The sequence below is a fragment of the Lepisosteus oculatus genome, chromosome 11 (genome assembly GCF_040954835.1).
Source record: "Lepisosteus oculatus isolate fLepOcu1 chromosome 11, fLepOcu1.hap2, whole genome shotgun sequence".
Classification (NCBI taxonomy): domain Eukaryota; kingdom Metazoa; phylum Chordata; class Actinopteri; order Semionotiformes; family Lepisosteidae; genus Lepisosteus; species Lepisosteus oculatus.
This window is the reverse complement of record NC_090706.1, coordinates 11539674-11551785: the sequence shown is the minus strand read 5'-3', so window position 1 is coordinate 11551785 and position 12112 is coordinate 11539674. Positions and strand designations below refer to the sequence as shown.

General features: G+C 39.9%; 1 protein-coding gene across 1 annotated transcript in view; it reads right to left on the bottom strand.

Annotated features, from left to right (window-relative positions):
- LOC102687632 (mannosyl-oligosaccharide 1,2-alpha-mannosidase IA) overlaps positions 1 to 12112 on the bottom strand; it is a 213800-nt gene that overhangs the window by 14512 nt on the left and 187176 nt on the right. Inside the window, exons 5-8 of the mRNA XM_069195584.1 lie at positions 11701 to 11795; positions 5282 to 5405; positions 2817 to 2910; positions 1547 to 1662 (exon numbers count right to left, since the gene is read on the bottom strand). Coding sequence (XP_069051685.1) covers positions 1547 to 1662; positions 2817 to 2910; positions 5282 to 5405; positions 11701 to 11795 — 429 coding nt within the window. The remainder of the gene's footprint in view (positions 1 to 1546; positions 1663 to 2816; positions 2911 to 5281; positions 5406 to 11700; positions 11796 to 12112) is intronic.

Below are 12112 nucleotides of genomic sequence, written 5' to 3'. Positions count from 1 at the left end.
GGTCCTGGTGAAACAAACTGCATTGAGTGCAATGACATTCTGATCATTTTGGGTTTTGAGGATAATTTTATCGGAAACCTGTATAAACCCCTAGATTTCCACAACACAAGAGTTTTATGGTAATTAACTTCCTTTAAGTTTCTTAGAGACTTAATCTTCTTGTGCTAATTATGAACTGCACTGATCTTAACTGGGGAAAAGGTTTGCCTGCTCTTCTGCAAGGTTCCTGTACTATAATTCTACTATCTGGGAGACAGTTAAATCTGGGATCTTTATACCAACAGTTAAAGACAGTTAAACTGGTGGGATCACACAAGAAATTGTTACGTTTAAATGGTCAGAATGAAACTGTGACCAATAAATATGGCAGAATGGCCAAGATATTGCGCTGTGAACTCATACCGCCCGCTTTGTCCATTGTAATTCGATTTTTGATTCTCATTTGTAATTGTCCATAGAGAATGACAAACTTTCATTGAAGACAGAAATAAAAGAACTGTTATACTATATACCATGAGAGAACTGTCCCACTATCTCAGTGGCCTTCAAGCACTTAGCCATGATACCACTGTGCTCTTTCTCATTTATACGTTTTTTCCTCTTTCCTTCACGATCTTGTTCTGCAACTCCGCTTCGTAATTTCCTCCTTTATCTCACAAGATTCATTTCACAAGCTATCATTGCATTGTCCCAAGTACCAACAGCCTGCAGTCTCCCAGTGTGAGCGTGGAGCTGCGTCTATCGCCTTCCAGTTCAGCTCAGCGTTTCTCTGATTTTTGAAAACCCTGGTTTCCGAGTTGCTCATCTTTTCCAAAGATTAGATATTCCAGTCAACTGGAGCTGGCGCTTGCTCTGAGGAGCTCAGAGGGCACACTTGCATAAGTCATGTTAGACAACTTTCATCTTTGTCCAAAATCGGAATGACACCCTGCAAAGTCTGATCATACTGAGGGCTGCACAGCTGTTTCTCTTTCAAGTCTCCAGCTCTGGAAAAGCAGAGTTAGGTCTGGCTCCGTGCATGCACCATGAACTCAGCTGGGCTAGTCCCACTCCAGCCCTGTCCTGGCAGTTAGTCAGAAGGGTATTTTTCTTCAGGTCCAGAAGAGGTTCAGAGTTGCAAGAGAAAGCACCAAGACTGATTTCAATTGATGTTTATGACAGAATATCCACTTATATGAATGCTGTTTTATAAACAACAAATACAAAGGGTCTTTGTTTGCCATTCCAGCTTATCTATTTCTTATGCCTGCAATTAAAAACAGATCTATATTATATATTCAATAATTCATATAAATCTATATGACACGGGTTATGCCAACTAGTACAGCAAACCACTATGTGCTCGTGTGTGAAAGAATGTGAATTTGGGACTTTCATCAATAGCTGGGTACATTAGTGTAGGGATTGGAAGTGACTTTACATGTAGAATTTGTTCGGCATTATGACATTCTGTTCAAGTTCTCCAACTGCTCTTAACTGTGACAACACAAGTGCATCACCCTGGTAATCATATTATATAACCTTTAATACTGTGGGGAAAACATACCTCCAGAGCATTATAATACATTTTCTTGGCTTCTTCATCTGTCTTGTCTGACATCAGATATGATTTGATCAAATACTCATAGAAACTGTCCCCAAGGCCCCCGATAGAAACATGATCTGCAGAAGAGAAGAGGAATTATTTCTAAATGGTTGCAAGGCTTTCTTCTATACCTAAATCTCATGACGATCTGCATGTCTGAGGGTCACACCTGCACTGGTTTACTCTCCTTGGACTTTTGTAAAGAAAAAACACAGGGTGCAGGGCACAGCGCTAATGTTCCCTGACTGTGGAAGGAAAAACCTCACTGTCGGAAGGACAAAATCTTATCTTTTGAGAAGCAGAGCTGAGGAATTAAAATGCTCCATGCATTCAAGCAGGACGGCATGCGCATTGTGTCAACAGTTGTGTAAAGGTTATCTTTGTTATAAAAGAGCTTCCTAGTCAGAGTTGCTATATAGTTTTTTGTTTCAGCATGAATAAAATACCAGTAGTTCACCTCAACTTATAGAATAAGGTTTTAAACAGTTAAACATTTAACATTTACACATTAAAAAAAAAACTAAACTGTTACCCCCATTCCAAATCTTTTGTAAAAAATCTACTAATTCTGTTTCTTAATTCTGCTTCTTAGCTACACTAATAAACAACTCGAGACCTGCAACATTAATTATGTGGGGCTGTGTATAAACAACATTATATTTTTACGAAAAATATTCTGTTATATAAAGAGATACTGTACATATTAAATAGTGAAGAATAGCCTTACTTTAGCTAACCAGTGACTATTGTAAAACTGCCTCCTGGCAAATCAATGTAGTGGAAGATCTAATATATCTCTACTAAAATATTCAAAAGCTTTAATTACTCAGCTCAGCTATAATGCCAGTTGTATTGTAGTTCAATGGTGAAAAGGGCTGTTTCTTTAATCAACTTATTTTCTGAAACACATGTGAAACAGTGCTTCACACAGTAGATGACACTTCTTGGGGAGACAGTTATTTAAGGAGTAAAAGGGCAGTCGTAAATCCACAACTTTGGCATATTCAAATAAGTACAACAGATAAAACATATGCAGCACAAAGCCAAGCACAAAATGGAGTATACTGTACACACACCAAAATGTCACTGACACCTACTGTAGAAGAGACTAATACTGTAATAATTGCTAGCAGGTGAGACAAAAGCGTCTCCAAGCAGTTTTTTAACAAATAGAGTTTCGGAGACAATGCCCCAAAAGGAGGAAAAACAAAAAGAGAAAATGTATACTCACGCTGCACCCAGTTGCCACTGACTGGGCTGAGGAAGTTGGGATAGAGCCCTTGGGGCTTGTCAATTTTGTTCAGCACTTTTCGAATGTTCATGACCTGCAGGGACATGGGAAAGGGTTAGCAAAAGATTCCACAATCAGCACGACACAACTCAATCAATCAGGCACACAAGGAGGAACGGCCCCAAGAAAGCCATCGCGCTTGTAAACAGAGCTTGGGCCATTAAATATTCAGCAATTAATTTCCTCCAGATGCTATTTCCTTTTGAAAAACATTCCATAAAAATAAATAAGAGATTTGTAACACAGTTTAACTGAGGAGTCATCCAGCTGTAAGTCTACTCGGGGCCTTTTTGAAGCTGTGGAAAATAATTACCAGCACTATGTTTTCTTTTTGCATTACAGCTGTGGGAGTCTTCTCACGTGGCTTCAAGTACAGTAGTACACATGTGTATTGTAATATAATCACTTTCATTTCTTGAGTTCAGACAATATGTATACTGATGCACAATAAACATGCAGCAGTCCAGGTTTGACATCTACAGCATAAATAATATTATTCACATTATAAAGACAGCTTTCTAGATTGAGTAGAATTTTAGCTTGGGATAAAACGTTGAGCACATTATGTAATTTAATCGAAAAAAACAGTGGTTCGGGATTTGGTATTTGAGTTACAGTAAAATTGCTGAAATCAATAAGAATCTGTAAAAATGGCTATTCAAAAAAGACATTTTAATCCACGCAAGAATGTAAAAAGATACAATTGTGCCACAGTTGAGTAGTTGAAGAACTCTGGTTCCTATCGTCTCGACTGAAGGCAACCCGTTTGGGACAGAATTTGCCCAGAGAAGGAGATGCTCTGCTTCGACAACCAGCAGACTAATTTAAGAGAAACTAGAACACCGGCTTAGTGAAGGACAGGCCACATCCTGGGAGGCACAGGGTCATTACACTGGCCCAGGACACTCACCTCCTGCTGATCCATCTGCACACTTTCAGATTGCAGTGGCAATAGCACAAGAAAATCCAAGAAAAAACAACCTGTGCATCGACAGAATGACTGTACAATAGCTCATTGTCTGCTGGTAAGTAGTGTGCAAGGTCGGAGGCCATTCAGAGATGTTGACAACCGAGAGATTAAGCCATTGCCTTCTGCGGGCTTTAGAACATCTGAGATAGCAGCAAAGGGAGTGATGGAGCATGTTATTCACAGATGAATGCTGTTTTGCCTTTGACTGACCTGACAAGACAATGTGTACAGAGACGCTGTGTTGGATATTGTACTGACTGTTGAATAGTTCCAGCTCACCACTGGGGCAGTGCACATGTGATGTGAGGCACAATCGTCTTTAAAACATTACACACTACTTTTAAAGGCAACCTTTTGATACTGTATTGTACAGTACATTGAAAATGTCCTTAAACCAACAGTTTTTCCATTCCTGGATGGTAATCTATAAATACCAGATTTTCCAGCAGGCCAATGCAAGATCAGACAGTGCAAGTATTATAGTAGCATGAAAATCAAGTCATTGCGTGTGGCTAGCTTTTTCTCCTGACCCGACTCCAAAAGAACATCAGTAATCAATCTGCCAGGGTCACCAACACTGGCAGCTGTGTGGCACAGTGGTCAGAGCTGTGCTTGAGTAACTGCAAGATCACGGGTTCATATCTAAGGTGACACATTGTGTTGCACTGTTGAACAAGGTACTGTATTTCAACCACTTTATTTCAATATAATATTCACATGTGTGCAAATAAGTCACTTAAGTGGTATTAGTAGTACCAACAGGATACAATTGCAACAGTCCAGAGGAGTTCTATAGCAGCCTTTTAAATAGTTTATTTAAAAGCAGCACATCAGAACAGACAGTCCTGTCAGGTCTGTGCTAATGCTCAGGTCTGTCATACCTGATATTAGCTTTAGAATGTTTTCATTTTGACAGTAGTGTCTTACTTCATACTACACATTAATTATGATTCTTTGATATTTGCTTTTTTGGTAATGTTTCCTGTAATTTTGAATGACGTCTCCGTTCAAAATAGTTCATTGAATCCAACAGTGCAACACTATACACAGTGCTTACAACACACGTATCTTCATTTGTAATCAAGTAAATTTAATTTAAAATGTAATTACCTTTATAAATACCTGTCTAACAGACAACTTTTAAGAAGTTTCCACAGAGAAAGCAATTTATTTCTTAGTTGCCTTTGCCTATGAATGTTTTAAATAAAATGTTATTATGGTTCTGTGTAATCTGAGACCAGGGATGGGTAACTGGAAGAACCCTGCATTTATAACAAGTATTTTTAAATTAGAAACTGATTAGGAACTGATGATTTAATAACTTATCAAAAAAAGAAATTTTACTTAGAAGAAGAAAAGTCATAAGTAATGATGATCAAAGTCGTAATGAAAAGTGGATGGGCCTTTCTCCCATTCCTGTGTGGCATTGACCCACCTTCTCAGAATAAAGCGGGTTACTGGTGATTTCACTCAGGTGAACAAACTCCAGGTGCAAGGTGCCAAACTCTGCCAAAATACTGCTTCCTGCTGATGCCCAGCCCCAACTCCAACTAGTGCCACTGGAATTCAAAGCAGAAAGCAGAATCTCAGGTTAATTAGATTAAAATACATCAGCATCGACTGAAGACTGAAGACTAAATCACACAACCTTCAGAAAATTAAATGTGTTAGAAACACAGTCTTTATGCTATGACTTTGTGTCTACATTTAGTGTTGATGCTTTAAAAGACCAAAGATCTTCAGAGAATAAAACAGGTGGCACATCAGACACATTAGACTCAAGTTATTAATATCCTAATCAAATAAAGGTGGAAATAAATTCCACCTGAAATAGGGATTCAGGTACAACATAGCCTTGTAAATAGGTCTAGAAGGTACCATTGACTTACTACTTTAGAACAGAATGTAGGAATCATTTTGTCATAACAGAGCTATAATTATAGTTGGGCAAGTATTTGGCAGGTGATGCTGTCAGAGCTAGAAACAACTGGGAATATTGAAAAAATAAGTAGCTGAAGCCTTGAGGCCTATTCAAAGCATAGCCATTCACTCCTCATCTAGAACACATCCAGAAGGCCACTTACAGCTGGAATGCATGTGATTAAAGGTCAGCCAAAATGGATTCACAGGGCTAGGAAACACCTTGGTCAACAGTGTTAAAGCCAACTGAATAACATGCTGAAGGAGACATGAGTCTATAGCAGATTAATCTCCCCAGAAATTCTGGTACCCATTCCTACACCTGAGCCAAGTGAGGCAATCTGGATTCAAGGATGCAGCAGTAGTGCTCACTAGTTTTTGACAATTGATTTTTTGACATCAGTTAATCTGCATCTACAGCTAAGGGTCCTGGTGAATTCTCAGAGCAGGTTCGCAGGTGTCACCCTGATGCCTTGACAGTAACAAACAAAGCTTAGTCAGGATTTATAGATTGGCTCACACCTTTAATGTGTGGCGAAGAAAAAGCAAGCTCAGGCAAAGTTTCAAAAACACTTCAAAATTGAAACAAATGTCAATATTGTCAGGGACTAATTTTATAGTACAGACTGCATCTTTCAAAGTTATTAACAAAACCATGGTGTTATTGCAAAATCTGTCATTTATCTTGTCAGACCGGCCTTGTGATATGTGCTTTTTAATGAAACTGAAGTGAAGAAAAAACAGTAGCATTTTATATTACAAAAACATATACTGTACAGTATACGAATGTCTAAACCCAAAGGATTTCCTATTATCTCTTTGCTTTAGTTTTTTTAATAAGCAGTTACGGTTTCTGTTCAAGTTTCTGATTTTTTTCAAATTTGCAATCCTGATCTATGTGTGTATTACAAAATCTGTCTACATCATTAGCTGCTCACATTCAACTTGCAAACATCTGTGAAACTAGAAAATCAATTCTTAATAGACTAAAATGCAGAGAGAGAGATTGCCTTGCCTCTGCAGAAAAGGGTTTTTTTGTTATTATTTAGTTTTACACACCCAAAGATTTGGTACCCATAAATTTAATCAGTTCTGAAAAATGATAAATATGAATAAAAGCCAAGGTAGTAATAGGGAACTATGTTGTGATATAAGGCTAGTGTTACCTCAAAATCCCATCAAGCTCACTGCCTACTCTGATTTTAGTTCTGCAAAGTATATCGTCACTGTTATACCCATAACTAACCAAGGGTGTTGACCTCCCTCATCAATCTCTATGCTGCCCCAGATGTCAGAACTAAATAAAGACAAATACCCCTCCCGCTGACACACAGGTAGCACAGTGAGCAGAACAGTGGAACAGGAGCAGAAGCATGGCAAAGCCAAGAGGAAGAGCCTGATAGGAGCCGTGAGGAACAATAACAAGCCAAGTAAGTGCCGGATGAAATCATGGGAATACTGCAGATCTCCCAGGGTCATGCGCTCACTACACACCGGAGCACCACTCCCTAATCTAAACCTGCTCGACTTCAAATGTGTTCCAAGGCTCTGTGACCACATTACCCAGCGCATTCGGTTTCATTCATTCCAAATGCAAAACTTTAGTTTTAACTTTTAAAGCCCTACACACCCAATCCCCACAATACTTGGCATCTCTCATTGCTCTCTCTATATACTGTATCAAGCAGGCTTTACACTCTGTCAGGGCACATCTTTTAGGACTACCTCCTTGTACAGCAGGTGCAGCTGCCTCGGGCAGCACACTTGCAAAGCAGCTCTGGAGCTCACTCCCTGCCAATCTGAGACATTTAACTCTTTTACAGTCTAAGCTCAAGACGTAGCGGTGTAGTCAGGCATCTCTTCCTTTTCCCACATTTTTTTCATCCCCATATTTGTTGCCGTTTCATGTTGTTTAGAGTTTTTTGCCCAGTTTTTGTTTTTACCCTGTAAAGTGCCCCAAAGGCTGCAAGATGTACTGTACATACACCATAGACACTGAAATAAATGTTTCAGTGGTTGAAACATTTCTTGTTAAATAAACAATGTATTATTAAATGTTGGGAATCCTTCTGCACCCCCCTCCCCAACTTCAGCACCACTCATTATCACTCATTTTCGACTACTCAAGTCTGAGAGCACATGGAGAGCTGCCATGGCAACCAGGTGGATACAGTCGATGCTCCACTACATTGACTTTCTGGGCTAAGGCTAACTAAGGCTACTGGTGCTTGACCCCAGTTGACCTCTACCGTCAGGAGGAGATTCATTTCCCAGCTCTGAGAAAACTGTGCCATTGTTAAGTTAGCCTATCAGCACTTATTCGTTTCCCAACAGACTGAAGTGAATATATATTTCTGACACACTGCTGGGTAAAGCAACTGTGACTGGAGAGGTGTGTCTGCTTCTCGCTTATCAGTCTTTTCTTCATCAGCCGCAGACGAACTGTGTCTTGGCCGCTGCTAACTGTGGCAGTCAGAGAGGAGGCATCATGTGCACATGCGGGGAATATAGTGCTCTTGGCTGTCACGGGCCTTGCCCATCTGTGGGTAGCCCTCATTACTAATCTAACTGGAATCAGTTCTTGAAGCAGTTAATTAAATGCTGCAACAGCTGTCCAAAAGATCTGGGGGTCTAATTGAAAGCAGGTGTGTGGCGGATGTGCAGAAACCTGAGTAACAGGCCGCTCCGTGGACATGCAAGCAAAAGGTGCCATTTCCAAGATGATTTCTTAATTGCTCTAATAGTCCAAGAAGAGCACATGCAGAGACTGATGAAGTAAATTAGCATTTTCTTTAAAAAAAAGAAATGATGATTTAGATCATTTAAGAGGTGGAATGGGGGTTAACATTTCTTTCTGACAGGGACCTGGGTTTGATTCATACAGGGGGGGAGCTGTCTGTGTGGAGTCTGCATGATCTGCCCACCGGGAGATCTGGTCACCTCTTGCCTTCCAAATACCTGAAGGTTCAGTTTGGTGAACTGCTTGAAAATTTCTTTCTTGAGGGAGGGAGGTGTGTGTGTGGGGGGGGGGGAAAGGGGGGTATTTGTAATCTGTACAATTATCACTGGCCATGTGTTTATATGATCCAGATGGACTTCTCCCATTTCAGGCTGTTCTGATGTCTTTTTAACAAACATTTCATTATATCCTGAACTGCAGGAGATTAAGGGACTGTTATTCAATACATAAAGGCAGTTTGAATGAGCACTGGAGTATGGCATTTTTTATTTGCTTTTTGCAAACCTCATCACTCAGACTTTTATGAGGGTTACATAATGACCCAAGCATAATTGATGTACTTTGATATTTAAATGTCAGGCGAGAAAAAAATAAAATTGCTCACATTTTTGTTTTTGTAAACTGTTCAGTAATTTCAAAGCCACTTGAATGCTGCAGTCCAGAAAAAAGCAACATAATTAATAAGCATATCATTCAGGCAGACTGGCAAAATGTGATCGGAACAGTTATCTCTGCTACATGTTTGTCTCACTGAGTGATGTTTTGGCTCTGGCGGTGTGAGCTGTCCTACTTAAGACTGGTATAATCTGATATACTCTGAATAGAAGTGCTAGTTTTAATTGATTGAAGAAACACAGGAAAGATATTCTAGGAGATGGACAGTCACTGAGTAGTGCTGGGGCATTCACATAAACAGCTATTCCAATATTCCAGATAGCGGGAATTTGTGATCTTGTGTTCTGTCAAGTAAACTATCTTCATTAAGAACAGTTACTAATGAGGGAAGGTCATTCAGCCCACCTTGCTGATTTGCTAGTTAATAGCTAATTAATCAAAAAATCTCATCCAACAGCATCTTGTGGAGAAAGCACAAAAATTTCTTGTCCGGACTTGCAAACAGTTTTAGTTCCTCTTCAAATGTGTGCATTTCCTCAACCAAACCAGAAGGGAGTCTCTTGCTCCCCTAATTTGTAATTTGAAGTTTAAATCATTTAAAAGACCCTTTAAATGTCAATGTGCTAACAGCCAGCTTACAAAAATACTTGGCATTGGTTTGCTATGAAACATTTGGGATTTGAGCGCTTAACATTTCCAGGAGCTCAGACTCGAACCCCGGCTGCATCATTAGCTGACCGCGATTGGAATTCCCCAAACAGCAGGCCACAATTGCCTGAGCACCACTGGGAAACGGTGTGTTTGAGTCGCCTGTGTAGCCTGCAAGGCACTGTGGGATGTTTAAAGGTAGAAATCACCAAGCGGTAGAAGAAAGTGTGCACTGCCTTCACAAGGGGCTCACGGCAGCGAGCTCTGCTCACCAGCACGCCGTCATTACAATTTAAAAAAGGGAGAGATGCAAGGAGTCACAACACAGCTCAGTGAAGAGTTAAAGAGCCTACAGATCTCTTTACCATTGCTCACAAGCACCTTTTATACTTTAAAACAGCACATCTAAGTACCTTAAATGACATTCAGAGAAGCACGTATTTTAGGATCAATATATTTAGAATTAGGATTAAAAAGGTTTTCATACAGCCGGCTTCCATATACTGTATGTGAGACAACAGTATGCGTCCTCATCCTATCTGTCAGATCCTTTGTGAAAATAACAGGTGTCTATGTTCTTCACACAAGAAAATCCTTCACACACAGCAAATCTCACACACAGAGACAACCTTACACACACATAGAGCAAATTCTACATGATATAAAAAATGTCAAGTGGTAGACCATGTTATTAATAAAACAGTAATCAGTGTAATACTGACGTTGGAAACATAGGACAGAAAACTGCATTACCATGTTTAAGAAAAATTCAAAAGAATGAAGTACTTAATACTTAAAAGTAAAAAATGCTAAAAAAAATCTGAAACACTGGAGACATCACACAGCTTACAAATGTTATTACACTGGATCTATATGGTTCAGCAAGTATTTTTTGAAGAAACCCCTAGCAAAGCAAGTTAAAAGTCATGTAGATCATTAGCATGCAGTGTGCACTCATGCACATACAGTAGTTATCATGTAATCAGTACAGATGTGCACATGGCGTCCTGTAGGAATATTAAGTGACTGCTAGGTTGTACAGAGTAAACAGAGGGAGAAAGTAATGAACTGAGACTCAGGGGTTTTTCTTCATTAATAATACCTGAAAAGGGTTGCTTTTTGAGCACTCATTTTTATATCTGTGGCAGGACAATATCTGGTATCACAACTCCTGTGTAACTCTTCCTGTATCACTACTAACTGTGGACCAGGTGAAGAGTTAGCCCCTCAACAGTCTATCTGAATAATGTTTGATCAAACCTTGCAGAGAACAGGGACTCCAGCAGAGTCAATGTTTTAGTAGAGCAGAAGGAAGCTGCTCCTAAGGAGAGGAAATTAAGAAAGTACAAACTCTGCTCTGGCCATCCTTGTATTAATAATTGTAAGATGTTTTGCATACAGTAGGTACAAATGTGCTGACAATGCATACAATACTACTAATGTTTTTTACAAGACAAGTCTTTGGTTTTTGTACCATGGATATATTTGCATATGATATTTTTATTGAGATTTGGAACACCATATTTGATAACTGTAGCAAAACCCCAACCTTTTGCACCGGGTAATCAACTGACCTTTAACATGACGAGTCTTGAATATGGGCTCATGCGCAACAGCAAATGCAGCTCAATGCTGAGACTGGTCCCTACACTCTATCCATCCATCTTCTATCTGCTTTATAGAATACAGGGTGAAGGAGTAGCTAGACCTATCCTGACTCACACCAGAGCCGATTTTCTTAACCTACTGCACCAGCATGTCTTTGGACTGTGGGAGGAGACCAGAGCACCTGGAGAAAACCCATGCAAACATAGGAAGAGCATATAAACTCCACACAGACAGCACCCCACGAATTGAACCCAGGGCCCCAGCGCTTCAAGACAGCAATGCTTACCACTGCATCACAGCGCCACCCTTATCCTCAGACTCACCTGCCCAAATTGATGACTCCTCTTGGAATACCAGTGGGAGTGTTAAAAGCAGGTAACAGCTTCGCACCCAGCTCTGCGGCTTTTCTCCGGAAAACCTGAAGTGGGGCAAGAAATCTGTGTTTAGAGTTTGTCGACCTGAGAAATGCACATGTACACAATCTACAATCAGCACTCCATGATGGAGTTTTAATCACCCAGCTCTTTTACACTCAACCCCTTCCTGTTATTTTGCATCTTAATCAGTTGTAACTTGTTCAAGCAACAAGCCAGAAAAAAGTCAAGGTAGAGTTGGAATGACACAGGGGTTTACAAGAATCTCCACTGAGCACCACGCTCCACACATCAACCACCCCCACTGTTCCAGCAAAAAAACATCAAGCACTGGAAATTAAGTGCTGTCTAACATATTGTA